This window comes from Crocuta crocuta, unplaced genomic scaffold, assembly GCF_008692635.1.
Source record: "Crocuta crocuta isolate KB4526 unplaced genomic scaffold, BGI_CrCroc_1.0 scaffold168, whole genome shotgun sequence".
In the NCBI taxonomy this organism is placed as follows: Eukaryota; Metazoa; Chordata; class Mammalia; order Carnivora; family Hyaenidae; genus Crocuta; species Crocuta crocuta.
Window position 1 is genome coordinate 6,098,604 of NW_027532591.1, and position 17,347 is coordinate 6,115,950.

General features: G+C 49.7%; 1 protein-coding gene across 3 annotated transcripts in view; it reads left to right on the plus strand.

Annotated features, from left to right (window-relative positions):
• Window positions 1–2,269: 2,269 nt before the first annotated feature.
• DIO1 (iodothyronine deiodinase 1) overlaps window positions 2,270–17,347 on the plus strand; it is a 17,511-nt gene continuing 2,433 nt past the window's right edge. Inside the window, exons 1-3 of one of the 3 annotated variants that reach the window (XM_077779771.1) lie at window positions 2,270–2,591; window positions 10,592–10,735; window positions 16,689–16,888. In XM_077779771.1, coding sequence (XP_077635897.1) covers window positions 2,270–2,591; window positions 10,592–10,735; window positions 16,689–16,888 — 666 coding nt within the window. Of the gene's footprint in view, window positions 2,592–10,588; window positions 10,736–16,688; window positions 16,889–17,347 lie in introns of all 3 variants that reach the window. The other 2 variants (XM_077779773.1, XM_077779772.1) reach the window with 2 other exon arrangements.

The following is a 17,347-nucleotide window of genomic DNA, read 5'->3' on the forward strand; positions in this document are numbered from 1 at the left end:
AAATGTATTTCTCACAGTTCTGAAAGCTGAGAAGTCCAAGATCAAGGCACCCACATATTCAGTGTCTGCTGAGGGCCTGCTTCCTGTTCCTAGATGACTATCTTTTTGCTGTGTCTTCACATGGCCAAAGTGGCATAGGATCTTTCTGGGGTCCCTTTTATAAGGGCACTAATTCCATTCATAAGAGCTTTACCCTCATGACCTGAGTACCTCCCAAAGACCTCATATCCAAATACCATCACAGTGAGAATTAGGTTTCAATTTATGAAATTGGTGGGGGTGGGTGCACAAACATTCTGTCTATAGCAGCAGCAGCATTTGTATTTGTAATTGCCAAGACCTGGAAGCAACCAAGATGTCCTTGAATAGGTGAACAGGTAAACTGTGGTACATCCAGACAATGGAATATTGTCCAATGTTAAAAAAAAAAAAAAATGAGCTATCAAGTCCTGAAAAGACATGAGAGTTTCTTAAATGCATATCACTAAGTGAAAGAGGTCAAACTGAAAAGGCTACCTGCTTTAAGATTGCAACGATATGACATTCTGGAAAAGGTAAAACTATGGACCCTCTAAAAAGATTAATGGTTGCCAGGGGCTGGGGAGAGGTAGGGATGAATTGGAGGAGAACAGAGGATTTAAGGGCTTCAAAACTATTCTTTATGACACCTTAATAATGGTGGGTACATATCATTATAGATTTGTCAAAACCCGTAGATTGTACGACACCAAGAGGGAAGTCTGATGTAATCCATGGACTTTGGGATAATGATTTGTTAATACAAGTTCCTCAGTTGTAATGCATGTACCACTCTGCTGGGATATGGATAGTAGGCGAGGCTGTGCATATATGGGGAGAGGGGGTAGTTGGGCACTCCCGTACTTTTGGCTTAATTTTGCTGTAAATCTAAAGCTGCTTGAAAAAAAATACAGTCTATTTAAAACAAACAACAGAAATGCTTTGTATGGGAAAATACTATGTACACATTACTGCTCAAACAGGCAGGTGCTGTCCTACTTTGGGGGCACAGCTTGGCATTTACAGTGAGATGCTTAGAAACAACAGCTTTTGGAGCTGTTTTTTTTCTTCTCTACATAGAGTTAGTGTGCTAGAGGCCAAGGTTAACACCTACTTGGCTGTGGCAGTCAGCTTTCAAGCCTTTCTTCCCTCGGCCCTATTGTGCAGGTATGCAAATGCGTGAGGGAGAGGTAAACTTCAAGCTTTGTTAACTAACTCCCTATACATTAGTTAATTGCAGAACTGGCCTTCAGTCCCTTCCCCTCTCTGGGCCTCAGTTTCCCTGCTTAAAAGGAAAGCAGTTTTAGATGTTTTCTAAAACACTTTCCAGCTCTGAGCTTCTAGGATTCTTCTTTAATTTTTCCAGTAGGCCATGCTGTTTCTGGCTTCTAGCTCTTTGGACATGTGGTTCCTTCCACTAGGACCAATGTCACCATTTGCCTGGCTTATGGCTTGCTGTTCTGCCTTTCTGGTTTCAGCATAGATATCACTTTGGGAGACGTCATCATGACCTCTCTAAACAGGATTGACTGCCCTCTTCCAGGCTTCCAGACCCCCCCCCCCATCTTCTGTTTCTGTACTTAATATGCTAAGTGATAACTTCTTGCTTACTTGTCTCTTCTCCACTCTAGACTGCCACCCTACTGAGTGCAGAGTGTCATTGTTACATCACACACACACACACACACACACACACACACACACACACACACAAGTCCAGGTTTTCTTGGGGATAACCCAGCTCTGTCTCTGCCTGGGGAGTTTCCAGGCCCAAAATCCTCTGGGGAGGCTATGCCTCCAGAAACATTCAACCACCAAGTAAGAAGCTGTGAGTGGGAAAAACCTCTTTCATTAGTAAAGGAACCATTTACATTATTCAAAGAACAATTAGTGTTAGGACTTACTCACTTGCACCAGAGCCTTTCTAAAGGAACACAGAGTCCCTTGAAGTGTAATCCTTTTAAGTATTGGTTTTTAAAAATGTATCAGAGGGAGGATTTAAAATCTGAAGTCTCCCAATCCAAGGAGACACCAACAAGGATTTCTCAAAGGTTAAGGCAAAGGATCAGAAATGATAATAATTAGAAAAGACCTTTGAGCACTCGCTTTGGCAGACACCTTCCGTCCCAGCACCTTCCTGCTGTCCCGGGTTGGCTACGTCCGCCCTGCACCTTTGTTCAGCTCCGCCCATTACCGCCTGGCTGTGACCTCTCTGCCCACCGGCCCCAGAGCCGGCTCTGGCTGTGCCAGGATGGGGCTGCCCCGGGTAGGGCTGTGGCTGAGGAGGCTCTGGGTCCTCTTGCAGGTGGCCCTGCATGTGGCTGTGGGCAAAGTGTGCCTGATACTCTTTCCCACAAGAGTCAAGCAACACATCATGGCCATGAACCGGAAGAACCCCCACTTTTCCTACGACAACTGGGCCCCGACCCTGTATGGCATGCAGTATTTCCGGTTTGTCCTGAAGGTCCGATGGCAGCGACTCGAGGACAGGACTGAGCCAGGAGGTCTGGCTCCCAACTGCCCTGTGGTCCGGCTCTCGGGACAGCGGTGCAGCATCTGGAACTTCATGCAAGGTCAGGAGACTGCTCCAGGCTTGAGACGTGCTTGGAGAGGGGGAACCAGAGGTGGGTGGGGAAGTGGGTTGAAAAGTCATGAATTCTCTTCTGGCTGCTCCTTTTTTTGGCTTCTTGTCTTCTTCTCACTTCCTGCAACTAGGACTTCTAGATCCTGTTCTTCTGAGGGGCATTACCACCTTCCCAGGCTCTTAACCCGCAAACCAGCTACACTGGCCTTCCGCTCCTTCCACATGCTCTTTATTTTTTGTTGTTGTTTATTCGTTTTTCAGAGGTAGGGGAAGGGCAGATTTAGAGGGAGACAGAGAATCTGAAGTAGGCTCCGTGCTGTCAGCACAGAGCCCAACGTGGGGGTCGAACCCACAAAGCCATGAACCATGAGATCATGACCTGAGCCAAAGTCAGATGCTCAACCGACCGAGCCACCCAGGCACCCCTTCTACACACTCTTAGGCTCTTAGAGTCACTCTGCCTGGTCAGCTCCTTCAGACTTGCTCAGTGACACTTCCTGCAGCAAGCCAGCCCTGGCTCCCACGGCTAGGTGACCTCCTCTTCCATGCCGGACGTCCTGGACTTTTCTTTACTGCACCTGACCTGGTAGGTAGTTCTGCGCCGCTCCCGCTAGCCTGCACACTCCATGCAGGTGGAGCCTGCAATCTAACCCACTTTGCACCCTGGTGGCTGCTGCTGGCCCGTGATAGGCACCAGTAAATATATGTTGAAGCTCCCACTCTCCCTCTCCTGTGTATCTCAGCTCTATCGATCTGGGGTCTAGCAGACCTCTTTTTTTGTCCTACAAGGCCTTCCTCCTCCTCCCCCTCTTGCCCTCCCTCCCCGCCCAACTTGTGACTGGCTGCGAGACCACCCCACAAGCGCATCCTCAGCTCACCAGCGTCCTCCGCTGCCCTCCGCACTTGGAACGAAGCCCGGGCCCAGGCTCGTGCTCAAGGTCCTCCCTGAGCCAACTCCCGCCTCCCTCTCACCTGCGGGCCACCACTCATGCTCTGGCCTCCAGACCAGTCCCGGGCCTTGCACATCCCTTGCGCTTTTCCTTCTCTGCCTTGCTGATGTTGTTGGCTCTTCCCCTCTATTACAGTCCAAACCCCTCATCAGCGGGGGGCCTGCTCAGGCCAGCTCAGATCCCCACAGCTGGGCGTGCGCTCTCTCTCCTGGACTCGGGGCTGTGCACCTGCACCTCTCCTCAGACACTGAGTCTGTGCCCCAGCATCTGGCTGCCTAACGGGGAGCCTCATGACAGCACTGTGTCTAATCCGTCTCTGAATTCCCAGGACCTAGAACCAGCGGATCGAGAAGAGAAGGTCCCTGAGGCGGGTGGCTAATTTAGTATTTCTCAAAGCACGTTTTTGGAGGTCAAATCCCACAGATACGCTTTACTACCTCAAGTTCCCTGACTGAAGGAGTTTGAGAAACCCTGCACACCATCCCCTCCTCCTGGAAATTCGTAGAGCCCGTGAATATTTTATTTTATTTTATTTTTAATGTTTTATTTATTTCTAGGAGAGAGAGAGAGAGAGACAGCGTGAGCAGGGGAGGGTCAGAGAGAGAGGGAGTCACAGACTGAAACAGGCTCCAGGCTCTGAGCTGGCAGTCAGCACAGAGCCCGACGCGGGGCTCGAACCCATGAACCGCGAGATCCTGACCTAAGCGAAAGTCGGACGCTTAACCGACTAAGCCACCCAGGCGCCCCAAGCCCGTGAATATTTTAAAAGCTCTGAGAAGCCCTGAAGCTTCAAAACAAACAAAACTTGGGGGAAAAAAAGAAAACCTGACAAAGCACTGACTGATTTCCTCACACACACAACCCCCAGCTCTCCCCCCTGAGGAAATGCCTGTCATCTTCACACAAGATCCAAAGAACACCCTTTGGGAAAAGTTGACCTAATCCAGTCCTCTCACTTTAAAAGGGAAATGGAGAGCATGGAGAGAGGCAAAGGCAACAGAGCCAGTGGGTGACCAAGTCAGACCCAGAATCTGGGCTTCTTCATCTCATATCTTTCAGTATCATTCACAAGCGCCTCCTCTGTGTCCAGCCCTCAGCTAGACACCAGGGACTCAGAGTTAGGTCAGAGCTTGCTCCTTCACTCAAAAAGGTTGAAGTTATGGTTTCACAGCATAGATGGGCATAGTAAACGAAGCCTCACAGCTCTGTGAGGTGGGGGAGGCTGCACAGGTATAAAGTTCGCCCGCAGGGCTTGGAACGCTTCCTGGAGGAGGTGGCTTTGGAACTAGGCCTTGAAAAATGAGTAAGATTTTTGTAGCATGTTAAGGGAAAAGCGTTTCAAGCCGAGCAACAGGCCACAGATTCTTGCTCATGACTTTAAACTGTGGTGCACAAATGACCTCTTTTTATCCAGCATTTTGCTAAGGGACCACTGATCATAAGAATCCTGAGAATAACAGCTAACATTTATTGAGTGTCCACTATGTGCCAGGCACTGAGCTAGAAGCAGGCCAATTTGATGAATGTCAATCATCTACTGACCAGTTCCCTGAAAGCCACCTTGCTTCATGGCCAGTTCAATGCACTCGCTTCTTTTAACTGTTGACTTTCAGCAGACCAGATTACATGTTAAAGACTGTTCTATTTGCCTCTGCTCCCTGCTATTGCACCTGAGACCGAAGAATGGAGAGAGAAGGAGACCAAGAGATAAAAGAAAACTCTGTTTATAAAAGGAGTGGTCCATGGCTTTCAGCACATGGACCCAGAAATAATGGTACTGAGTGGTCCTGAAATAATAGATACGGGTGATACAGAAGTCAACACAACTGGTATGTGCCCTGCAAAATCTCATAACCCAGAGGGAGAGATGGTGTAGTGAGAGAGGTAAGCAGGGGGTTCTGGAAGAAGTGGGGGTGGGGTAGGAAGGTGGTCAGAGGAAGGCTTCCTGGAGAAGAGGATGGTGAGCCAATTGTCTATGGACAGCGAAGCCTTGGAGTGTGTGGGGAGTAGGGGAGTGGAGGGCAGAGCAGGACAGAGGGGAGGAAGGAGCTGCAGAGATCCAAGATGTGAAGGAGCGTCAGTTTGGCAGAAGTGGGGCTGTGGGAGGCGTGAAGTGGTGAAGGATGAGGCTGGAGACGTCATCAGGGACCAGCACTTAAGGGACCTTATGTGTCTTACTGAGGAGAGAAGACTTCATCCTGAAGGTATTGGTGACTTCCGGAAGGATTTTCAAGCAGGATGTTAACATGATCACTTCTGCTTAATAGAAAGATATCCTTTAACTGGTTTGGAAACCCACCAGACCACTAAAAATCTCTGATGTATGCTTTAGGTATAAATCTGAGCTCATTTCCAGACACAGACTGGAAGAGCTAGAAGACTCTATGGATAATCTAAAGGAGTTCTTTCATTTTTTCAGATGCAAAGGCCCAGAGAGGTAAATTACTTGCTCAGAGTCATATAGCAAGTTCTTGTAGAGCTTGAATTAGAACTTGTGCTTTCCGACTCTCAGCTACTGTGCTTTTTGTTGTTGGATAAGACAACAGAGGCTCAGAGAAATTCCCAGCCACCTCCTGTTGTCTGCATGTACATGGACATGTACCCACATCACACACACACACACACACACACACACACACACACACACAGCAAAACAGTGATGAACTGGTGTGTTGTAGTAGAAGGCAATGCTAGGTATTTTATTGTCTAGGTATTTGGGAGTTAATATGGAACTGTATTTATTTCAGCCCCTGTTTCCAATCCTCTAAAATCTCTCCAAGTGTACTTATGAGGTGTCATCTAGCAAATATAAATGGGCTTTCTCTGCTGAGAGAGCCTGGTATGGGGGTTAATTTACTGGCATGGAGGTTATGATGGTGGGTTCAAGTCCAGCTGCAACAGAGCTGTTTTCTCATTTACACAGACAAGCTGGACTTGACAGTACTTGGCCGACATCTGAAATGGTGTTCTCTGCACCGTGGCTTGTGCACACAGGCAGAGTGCCAGCCCCCCGTACTGCTACCCCCTTGCACCCATCCTTCCTCTCTGCTACCACGGAAGTGGGGAACTAAGTTTAAACTTTGCCCTCAATACTGATCACTGCACCCAACCCCACTATAAATAATTAAACAAATGTCTCTCTGTCTCTTCCAATGGCCTAATCAGTGTTGAATTTTGTTCCAATTAAAAACAAAATTCCAGACAGCTAATATTTAGCACTGGTCCTGACCTTAAGTCTTTTGGGTTCTTATCTAAAGCATGACTCTCTGAGGTCATTGGAGGCCAGTGGCTGACCACTTGGCCTTGACTTGCCTCTGAGGCTGCCCTGATGAGGCCTGGGCAACCCTGTCACGTGGATGAGGACTTGTGTAATCAACCAACAGGGACTGAGGCCCACTCAGTGCCCCGTAGGGCCTCCTAAGAGAAAATCTGTGAGCCAAGGGCAAGGAGTGCTTCGTATCTCCTGGCCAGCTTTCTCCTCGGGTATTGAAAATGAGGACTATATAAGCAATCGTTTCTGTCTTTCAGTCCAATATTAGTTCAGTTATAATGAATGCATGGGACCTCAGGACTGGTTTATTTGTCTTCACTAGTTACCTCCTGCTCTGTGCCTCCCAGAAAGGCCTGATTTTTTTTTTATACTTTACTGTATGTGTAAGCTGCTTCAAACCCATTGCACAGTAAGGTAAGGATATAACTAATGGAATGAAGCAAGTTTATCGGCAAGTTAAAATGCCCTCTGTTCCCCTCCATCAGCAAGTTCTATCTTTCGCCTTCTCCGCTGCCCACATACTCGCCCAGGCTCCCATGGTCCCTTATATACATTTCTCTGACACCCCCTAACTGGATCCTGCCCACTTCCATTCCCATCATCAGGCCTTTCTCCAAAGAGTGATGTCCAAGTGTAAATCCGATTGTGTGTCATTATATACCTCTACCTAACAGTCAAGGTTCTGGCTTGCAAGCCACAGGAACTCACTCAGGTTTTCTTAGGCACACACATACGTGTACAAAAGAACATATTAATCAGGTGTTGCAAGATTTCTGGAATCAACTATAGCTGGAGCCCTGGGCCTGGACTGTCTTTTAGCATCAACAGTCAGGCCAAGATGCTGCTGTCTCTGTGATTGCCTTGAGAACCAACCCCCTGTCCCCAGGACCCCACCGTCCTGACAGGGGCACCACCACCGGGCCATGGATGAATTCTGCCATCTCAGTGGATCCATAATCAAAGAGCTATGTGGGAGGGTCCAATCAGCCTGGCCTCGGTCACTGCTTTGGCTGCTCAGGACAGAGGACAGACCTGGCCCCTCTGTCCTCCACAGAGGCGAACTCTCCCATGAATAGTGTACAAAATAGGAAATTCCAGCCAGGAAGGAGGCTTGGGAGCTGGGCAGCCAAAATTGCAACAAATATCCACCATCCTTGTTTTATATCTCCATGATGTCCCATTGTACCCGGAATAAAATCCAGATTTTTCACCAAGGCATAGGACAGCCTGCCTCCCCTGGCCCATACCTACCTCTGCAGTCCTGCCTCTCGTTACCCCCCACCTCCTCCACAGGCCTGGCTCTGGTCACAGTGGCCTCGCAGGTCCTTGAAGACACCAAGCTGTCTCCTGCCTCAGGGCCTTTGTACATGATAGAGTCCCTTTGTCTGGAATGGCCTTCTTCTCCCTTTGCCCATGGCTTGCTCTTTCCTAGCCTTCATTTCGCAGGTCAAATGGCATCTCCTCAGAGGCCTTTCCCGCCCCACCTGTCTAAAGTAGGTCACTCCTTTACAGTCTCTTTCGTAACACTTATCGCAATTTGAAATTACCACATTTATGTGTTTACTTGGTTTTTTGCCATTAAATAGACCTCAAATTGCATGCAGGCAGGGGCCTGCTGGCCTTGTTCTCTGCTGCATCCCTGGTGTGTGGCAGAGAGCCTTGCACATGACGTCAGAACAGCTTGCTTCTAGGTGGCATGAGAGCGTGCTTGGGGACATGAGGATGAAGAAGGAACAGGCCTGGCCCACAAGGGGCAACAAGCAGCCTGGGGGACACAGACGCGTCACAGCGTGCAGCCTGTGTGCTTTTACAGATATGAGGGAAGGGCTCAACAGTGTCAGCTCGAGCCACAGGTAAGCACCAGGTGCTGGCAGCTCCCCAGAGTTACCCCCGATCTAAGGTGGGAGGGTTGCGTAAGGCCCCCACCCGGGCCTGGCTTTGCGGGTCACACAGGGTTCCACATTTGGAAGGGCCCCGTGCTTGGGGTTCACCGTCTTACAGCAGCTGTGTTGAAATCCTGAATCATTTTATCTTTGAAGCTGCATTTTATAAGTGAGGCCTAATGGGACAGTCCCCGCGGCAGGGGACTTGGAGGCTCAGCTCCTGCAGGACCCTCCCTCCCTCAGCCTCCTTGCTCCCTGGGACAAGTTCTCCACGACCCACTCTTCCCACCTCGGACACAGGGCTTGTCCTGCCTCCTTCCCAGTGCTATCCAGTGACTGCTGCCACCTTCAACCCCAGAGGGCCTGGACGCAGACACGGTGAAGGTTGGGGCCGGCTGTACGCATCCTGCCGCGTCTCGTGGTCGGGCGTGGAGGCGGCCGTCCCCATCCTGGGCTGACAGTGCCTTGTGCAGTTTGCCAAGTGTGGGGAGTAAAGTGGGGCAGAAGCCTCTTGCCCACCTCCTGTCCCCCATCAAGGAGCCTGGCATGTCCCTGAATGGAGGTGGTTATATGCTGTGGGGTAGGAGGTGGGCATGGGGGAAGGGTAAATGAAGGGCATGGGGGAAGAGCTCAATTTCTGCACTCTAGCGGAGGCATGGTGTGGGGATCTGGTGCTACAGGAAGAGGAAAACTGGCAGCCGCTGGCCACACACACGGACATGAGCACTGAGTCTGGGGGCTCCTGGGTGACTGTGAGGGTCTGCACAGTCCATGAATATCCCTCTGTCTGTGGGAGCATGACATTAAGCGCTAGCTAAAAAATACCATGCCAGTGCAGGAGAGAGATCATGGCAGAAAATCTTTTTATCTTAGTATACTTTGGGGCACTCCCCCTCCCCACACTGTAAACAAGGGGCTCAGCATTTTCATTTTGTCCAAGGCCAGCAAATTACATAGCCAGTCTCGTCCTCACCCTTCCTTCCCCTCGGTGGCATCCCCTTCGCTGCTCCTCCCCACTTCATAGCTCAGGAATCAGACAGCTGATAACAACAGCTTACATTTATTAAGTACCTACTATAAGCCAGGCACCATTTTAAGCCCTTATCTGTACTACCTTCTTCAATCCTCATAACGATCCTATAAGGTAAGCATTATTATTATGTCTATCTGTGAATGAGGAGACAGCGGCTTTGAATGAAAAGAGTACTAAATTAAGAGTCTAGAAGCCAGAGTATTAATTTTAATGCCACCACTGACCTGCTGTGTGGCCTGGAGCAAGTCTATAAACAAGGGAAAAATTTGCCTACCTCGCAGTATACGAACCTCATTGCATGAGAAAACAGATGCGTGCCTGCCTTATTAACTGCAGGAGAGGGACTCTATCATTATTTTAATGACCACCTAGTGGCTGCAAGTGGTCCACTGAGACCCCTTGATAAAATCGCCTCATTGTGGAGAGGCGTAAACTGGCTCCAGCCTCTGTTAAGTCTTGCCCTGTAGGCGGCAGCCCCCCAACTGTGGTCTGGCTCCATCTCTGAGGGAAAATAAAGGTGGTAACAGAATATGGGTGCCTGGATGGCTCTGTTGGTTAAGCGTCTGACTCTCTTGATTTTGGCTCAGGTCGTGCTCTCACAGTTTGTGGTTTCAAGCCCCACATCAGGCTCTGCAGTGACAGTGTGGAGCCTGCTCGGAATTCGCTCCCCCTCCCTCTCTCTCCGCCTCTCCCCTGTTCTCGTTCTCTCTCTCTCCCTCTCTCTCAAAATAAATATAAACATCAAATTGTTTTAATGGTGGTAACAGAAGTGAGGGCAGGAGTAAAGATGGTACTGGCATATCAATGCTGTGTGTAGATGATCCGTTGTTGATGGTTCCGTTCCTGTTTCAGGCAACAGACCGTTGGTGCTGAATTTTGGAAGTTGTACCTGACCTTCATTTCTTTTCAAATTTGACCAGTTCAAGAGACTTATTGAAGACTTTTGCTCCATAGCAGACTTTCTCATCATCTACATCGAAGAAGCACACGCATCAGGTAGAGACTCCCTGCCCTTACCTCTTCCTACCTTCTCTTTTTTCTCTCCTGTTTCCTGCAGGCCCTGACTCAAGGGTGGGAGGTGGGGAGGAAGAGGAGGGGTGAGGGAAAGAGCCCAACTGTTCACTGAGCACCTGCCAGTTCAGTCCCTGCTGGGTTTACCCACCACCACTAACTCCGCCGCCTGTGCCTTCAACCAGGCACACCTGGTTGGACGGGTCTAAGATGGAGAGCACCCACCATTTTGAATGGATAAACAAGGAAATCAAGGGAGAGAAGCTAATAGGAGGAATTTAGACTGGAATGACTGTTCCATAGCTACTTGTGAAATCCAGCCTAAGTTTCTCGAAGCTCAAAGGGACACTGGTTCATCTCAGCCAATGGTTCCCAAGCTTTAGTGAGCATTAGAGGCACGTGGAAGGCTTGTTAAAACAGACTGCTAGAGCCCACCCCAGAGTTTATCAGTTAGATCTGGGGTGGGGCCTGAGAATTTGAATTTTTGACAAGCCCCTGGTGATACTGAAGGTGCTGGTCTGGGGACCACACTTTGAGAACCACTACTCCAAGGCTAACTTTCATCTGGGGGCAGCCATTCTTTCTTCAGCCCCTAACAGGGGGCCACACATCTTCATTACTTCACGTTTAATCTCGTTCCTTTCCTGGGCAGCTCTGTCCGGGAGAGCTCTCCCGGAAATTCCAAAGCTAGTGGTCTAAGCCCTTTGAACTTTACAAAATGGTCAGACACATCCCCTGTCCCCTGATTTTCAAGGGGATTGAACCTGTGAGTGTGGCCCAACTCTCAAACCCAAAGACTGAAGAAGGCAAGTGGGACAAGTGTCATTTACTTGCCCATCTCCCACATGATTCGTCTGTCTCCCAGCACCTGGCAGAGCCCATGTCGCAGGATCAGAGCTCAGCAAAAGTTGGGTGAATGAGTGTACTTAGGCCAGTATTAGCCTTGCTGGTTTATCCCTGTGCTGTCAAGTGCAGGTTGCTCTGAATTATCAGCGAACTTGGTCCAGAAGTGCTTTCTCCAATATGGTCCCTGGATCCCTGATGTCAGAGCTCTGTGGGTTGCTTGTTAAAAATGGATATTCCAGGGGTGCCTGGGTGGCTTAGTTGGCTAAGAGTCTGACTTTGGCTCAGGTCATGATCTCGCGGTTCGTGGGTTCAAGACCCACGTCGGGCTCTGTGCTGACAGCTCAGAGACAGGAGCCTGCCTCGGATTCTGTGTCTCCTGCTCTCTCTGCCCCTCCCTGCCCCTCCCCTGCTCATGTTCTCTCTCTCTCTTTCTCTCTCTCTCTCTCAAAAATAAATAAACCTCAAAAAAAATTTTTTTAAGGATATTCCAGGACCCCACCCCAGGCCCACTGCATCCTGATTTATTGCACCCAAAGGTTTGAGAACTTCTTTCAACTTAATACTATGTTCACTTAACTAGCAGCTTCTGTTCTCATTAAGGGTTTGAGGCAACCTGAAATATTAGCACAGGGGAACAGGTACACAGAGGTTCATCACACTGTTGTCTCTATTTGTCTGTGCTTTCAAATTTTTCCGTAACGTAATTTAAAGGAGTATAAGTAACAGGAGAGCAAATGGAAGCGCAGTGTGTCTCTGTGTCAAACGCTTCTTTGGAAGAGCAGCGGCCAGGAGTTCCAGGGAGGAATTTGGGTGCCTTCAGGTGCCTGTGGTCTCCATGGCTGAGAGTAGACACTGACCTGATGTCATCACAGCTGACAGCCGAAGCTTAGCCAAAGCTGATTTAAAAAGCTGGGGCGGCACTTGTCAAACTTGACCACGGGCGTCAGCGACCTGGGGACCTTAGCGGGTTCTGGCACAGCGCTGCTGCAGTGAGCTCCCAGGTGAGGTGGAGGCTGCCGATGCAGGGACCATACTTGTAGTGCCAAGGTCATGGAGGATCCAGCTTTTGTCTCTAGAGGAACAAGTTGTAAACTGTGACAAGAAGGGTGGACCGTCACAGAAATTGTTCCTGGTCCTGGTACCTGTCCTGTTTCTCCTGGAGTCAGCCCCAGCAGGTTTGACCCTTCCAGAACCTCAAGTCTTTGAGGAAGGACTTCCTGACCCCGGTCTGACACAGACCGTTCTCTTGCTTCTGTGCTTTGGCACTCCTCGTTCAGGCATTTCTTCCTCCTCCCCATCTCCTTCCCCCGCTGCTGGAATCCCGCCCCGGCTGGTCCAGGGGTCCCTGAAGGACGGACCGCATCGGCCTGAAAGAATGGACACAGACAGCTCAAGTGGACCAGTCTGGACAGTTTATTGATTCTTCAGCAGGCTTATATATGCTTTCTACTTCCTATGTGTTTGTGTCAAGCTTCTGTTCTTATTCTCAGAATGTTTTCCAGGACATTCATCCGTGAGGAAACTTTTGGGTTATTTCCTTGCGTTTCTGCTCTTTTACTTTCAGATTTAATCTCTAATCTTACTATTTCTATGCCTAACAAGCTAAAGGGCTAATTCTGTTTTCTATATTGCTAGTTTCATGTGTTATAGCTGAGATAAGTAGAGCCTATTCTTTAGAGAAATTGAAGCGTGACGGCTTTCTTAGTATCTACCCTTACTGTAACCTTTTATAGGGACACGTTTTCTTTAAAGTGCCTTTAATGATCAACTAACTGCCAAGTCGTAGGGAAATGCCCAGTATGAAAAATAAGCTGATTGAATAGCAGAAGAGATATCAGTAGCTTCGCTTCCAGAGAACCACTGTGCAGTCTTCTCTTGTCGACCCCCTGGGCTGTGCCATCAGGTGGGTGATGAAGTTCGGCTCCTGGCACCCGGCGCACTTGTTTCTGTCAACCAGACAGAAGTGAGTATGGCCTGAACCACAGAATTAAAGTGCACAGAGCCACTGTCCACCCATCCCGCCAGGTCTGGGGTCTGTGGCCCAAATCAGTTGGCTTCCTTTTCCTCCACACGCCACATGTTTGTCCAGGTAAGTTACAGGGAGGCATGAGGCCTGATGGGAAGAACACGGACTTTGGAGCTTCAGACCGGAGTATGGCTCCTGGCTCCATCACATGCTGGCCACGTGACCGTGGACAGCTTCCCTTCCATGCCCACTTCTGCGACACTGAAATAGGATGACAACAGCAACCTCACACTCACTCGACAATATTTAAGGAATACCTGCTCCTTGCCAGCCCTGGGCTGGGCCCAGGGATATTGAGACAAACGATACACACAGTTCCTGCCTCTCAGGAACTCCCTGTTAGAGCTGGGGAAGCACATCACTGCTCCTCCCCAGGCCTCCATGTTCTCAGCTTCAGGACAAGAACGCGAATCCCGCCTCAGCTCCTGTAAGTGGCTGTTGTGAAGCCCCGAGGAGCTGATTGTTGCACAAGACTGACTGCCTGGACATGAGACCAATGTAGGCTGGTGTTATTGTCATCTACAAAATTTCGATGTCTTGGGGCAGGTAATAATTACCTTAAACTACGGCCAGGCACTTGTATCTTGGTGTGAATTTCTCCTGAGAGCTGGTTTTTCTTGGAGCAAGCTTCCCTTGAAGCCCTGAGGAGGTAGAGCCATTTCTGCTGATAGACTTAATCACCTTATATTACCCGAGGAGGCAGCCATTCCCATAAACACAGGCCATGTGGCTTCCGAAGGAACCCATGACCACATTACCGGGGTCCCAGGCTCCCCAGAAATGAGGCAAGTAGAAGGGCAAGGCCAGTAGCACTTTGCGGTTGTTTTTTTTCAACCCGTGGGCCCATTAACTAATGAGTACCACTTCCTGTAAGTAGGCAGAGGGACACCTTGGCAAATGAGGCCAACTGAAAATCCCCTTCTATTTAAAGTTAAGCAGCCTAAAATGCATCTCTAGAGCAAAGTAGCCATATTCTGCGGTACAGAATAAAAACTGGGTTCTTTCCCACCTGTCCACTACTTAGGGCAGACGGGCAGAATAAACCAACATTTTTCAAGCAGCTTCTATTAAGGGGTTTCCATGCAAGTTATGTCATCCAAGCCATTGCACCAGCCCTCTGCAACATAGGTTCTAATATTCCCACAGCAGATGGGGAAACTGAGAATTTAAAGAGATTTCAGGGGCACCTGGGTGGCTCAGTTGGTTGAGCATCCAACTTCGGCTCAGGTCATGATCTCATAGCTTGTGAGTTCGAGCCCCACATCAGGCTCTGTGCTGACAGCTCAGCGCATGGAGCCTGCTTTGGATTCTGTCTCCCTCTCTCCCTGCCACCTCACTTGCTTGTGATCTGTCTCTCTCTATATATATCCAAAGTAAATAAATATTTTAAAAAATTTTTTAAAGAGATTTCAAGATCCTGCCCAATATCACACAGCTGAGCATGTCAGGGAAAGCTTCCTAGAGGAGAGGGTGTTAGAGCAGTGGTTCTCAACTGAGGGTGATTTTGTCCCCCAAGGGGTATTTGGCAATGTCTGGAGACGTTTTTGGTTGTCACAAATTGTCAGAGCCATGCTACTGACATCTAGTGAGCAGAGCGCAAAGATACTGCTCAACATGGGGGCACACTCAGGATGGCAGCCCCCCCCCCCCGAACGTCAGTAGTCCCAATGGTGAGAAGCCCTGTGGTAGACGGGAGCCTTTTAATTTTTTTATGTTTATTTTTTTGAAGGAGAGAGAGACTGAGTGGGGGAAGGGCAGAGAAAGAGGGAGACACAGAATCTGAAGCAGGTTCCAGGCTCTGAGCTGTCAGCACAGAGCCTGATGCAGGGCTTGAACTCACGAGCTGTGAGATGATAACCTGAGTGGAAGTCGGACGCTTAACCGACCGAGCCACCCAGGCGCCCCAAGGCAAGCCTTAAAAGGACAGATAGGATCTCAAATGTGGAAGAGATGGTAAGGAAACAGGGAAGAGAGGGGTCGGCATCATTTGAGGAGAAGTCACTTCGGCTAGATGTGGAAAGACCGGGAGCCGTGACCGGAAGTACATGTGGAGAGAGATGGTCAGGATCATTATGTGCTGTGCCAAGGAGCTGGTTCTGTAACTGGTTTGTAGGCAGAGAAAAAAATCTGATTACGTTTTGTGGTAGGAGCGTTGTCAGAGATCTTCAGAGAAGCACGATCAGGAGGCAGGAATACTTCTTAGGAGGGGTTGAAAGTAAGGGTCACTGCCAGGCCGGCAGTTGTACTTGGCTGTGGGCTCACCCTGAGTGGCAGGCACCCCGAGGCTGTCTGAACAGCTAACACCAGCAGCAGTGCCAGAAGTCGTAGGAAAGAGAAGGTCCTGTTCCCCTCACACTGTGGGTGAAGGCAGCACTGTGAAGAGGGTGGAAGTGAGAGGCGGCTTGGGGGTTGTGAGTCAAGGGGTCCCAGGTATTTCACCCACAGGCCGGTCACTGGGGAGCTTGCGATTTATCCTGAGGATGACAGGGAGCCATCAAAAGCCATGGCAGGAGAGTGCCACAGTCAGATTTGCATTTTGGAAAGAACATTCTGGTGTCGGGCAAAAGTGACGTGATAACCCCTACACTACGGAGACCGCTGCTAGGAAAGAACATTCTGGTGGAGAATAATCAGAAGAGGGAGATTGTCTAGACTCTCGTATAGTAGTTCTCAAACTTCAGCGTGTGTTAGAATCATTTGGAAGGCTGTGAAAACAGATCAGTGGGCCCCACTGCCAGTCAGTCTCAGGGTCTTCCTTTAACAAGGTCCTTGTGAGGATCAAATGCACATTCACGTTCGAGACGCAGTGGCCTACTGGACTCTCGCAGGCTGAAGAGCCGAAGTCTGGGAGTCAGGAGCCCTAGGCTTCGTCTTTGGATCTGTCAGTACCTCCCTGTGTGATCTCATGCATCCGCCCATAATAGGAAACTGGGCCAAATTATGGCCAAGGGCTCCTCTGTGTGGGACCCTCTGTTACAAAGGGGTGGATGTGGGGATGGGGGTATTTAATCCGTAGGAAATACATGCCATGCCTGTGAGGCCCACTGCCAGTCCCTCCTTTTGCAGATGGCTGGGCCTTCAAGAACAACGTGAACATCAGGAATCATCGGGATCTCCAGGACCGCCTGCAGGCGGCCCGCTTGCTGCTGGACAGGCACCCCCAGTGCCCCGTGGTGGTGGACACAATGAGGAACCAAAGCAGCCGGCTCTACGCGGCACTGCCCGAGAGGCTCTATGTGCTCCAGGAGGGCAGGATCCTCTACAAGGTGGTGACCAGGGGCAAGAGGCCCAGGAGGGGCGAGGGCGGAGAGGGCTTCGTATCAAGCAGATGTGCATTCAAGTCGTTGCCCAGCCGTTTACTGGGCATGTGACCAGGGGCAAGTCCTTTCCTGTCTCGGAGTTTCCCTTTCCTCTTCTACAAAATGGAGGTTCTGGCCCCCCACCTCACGGGAGGTGAAATAAATAATGGGACTTTCTTGTCCCTAGCATTTGGACTGGAGCCACAGCCTCCTGGCTGCCTTCCGAATCCGGAAGACTGGCCCAGCCCTGGTTCGGTCTGAAGCTGAATGAGAAAATGTAGTTTCCATTTCATAAACAACACTCAGAGAAGGACATTGACTTGCCCAAGGTCACCCTGCACAAGGCTCTGATTTCAGTTCTGAATCCTTTGAATGGGAGAGGCCAGGAGTGGGAGGGTCTGAAGCTGCTCCTCTCAAGGCAAGCAT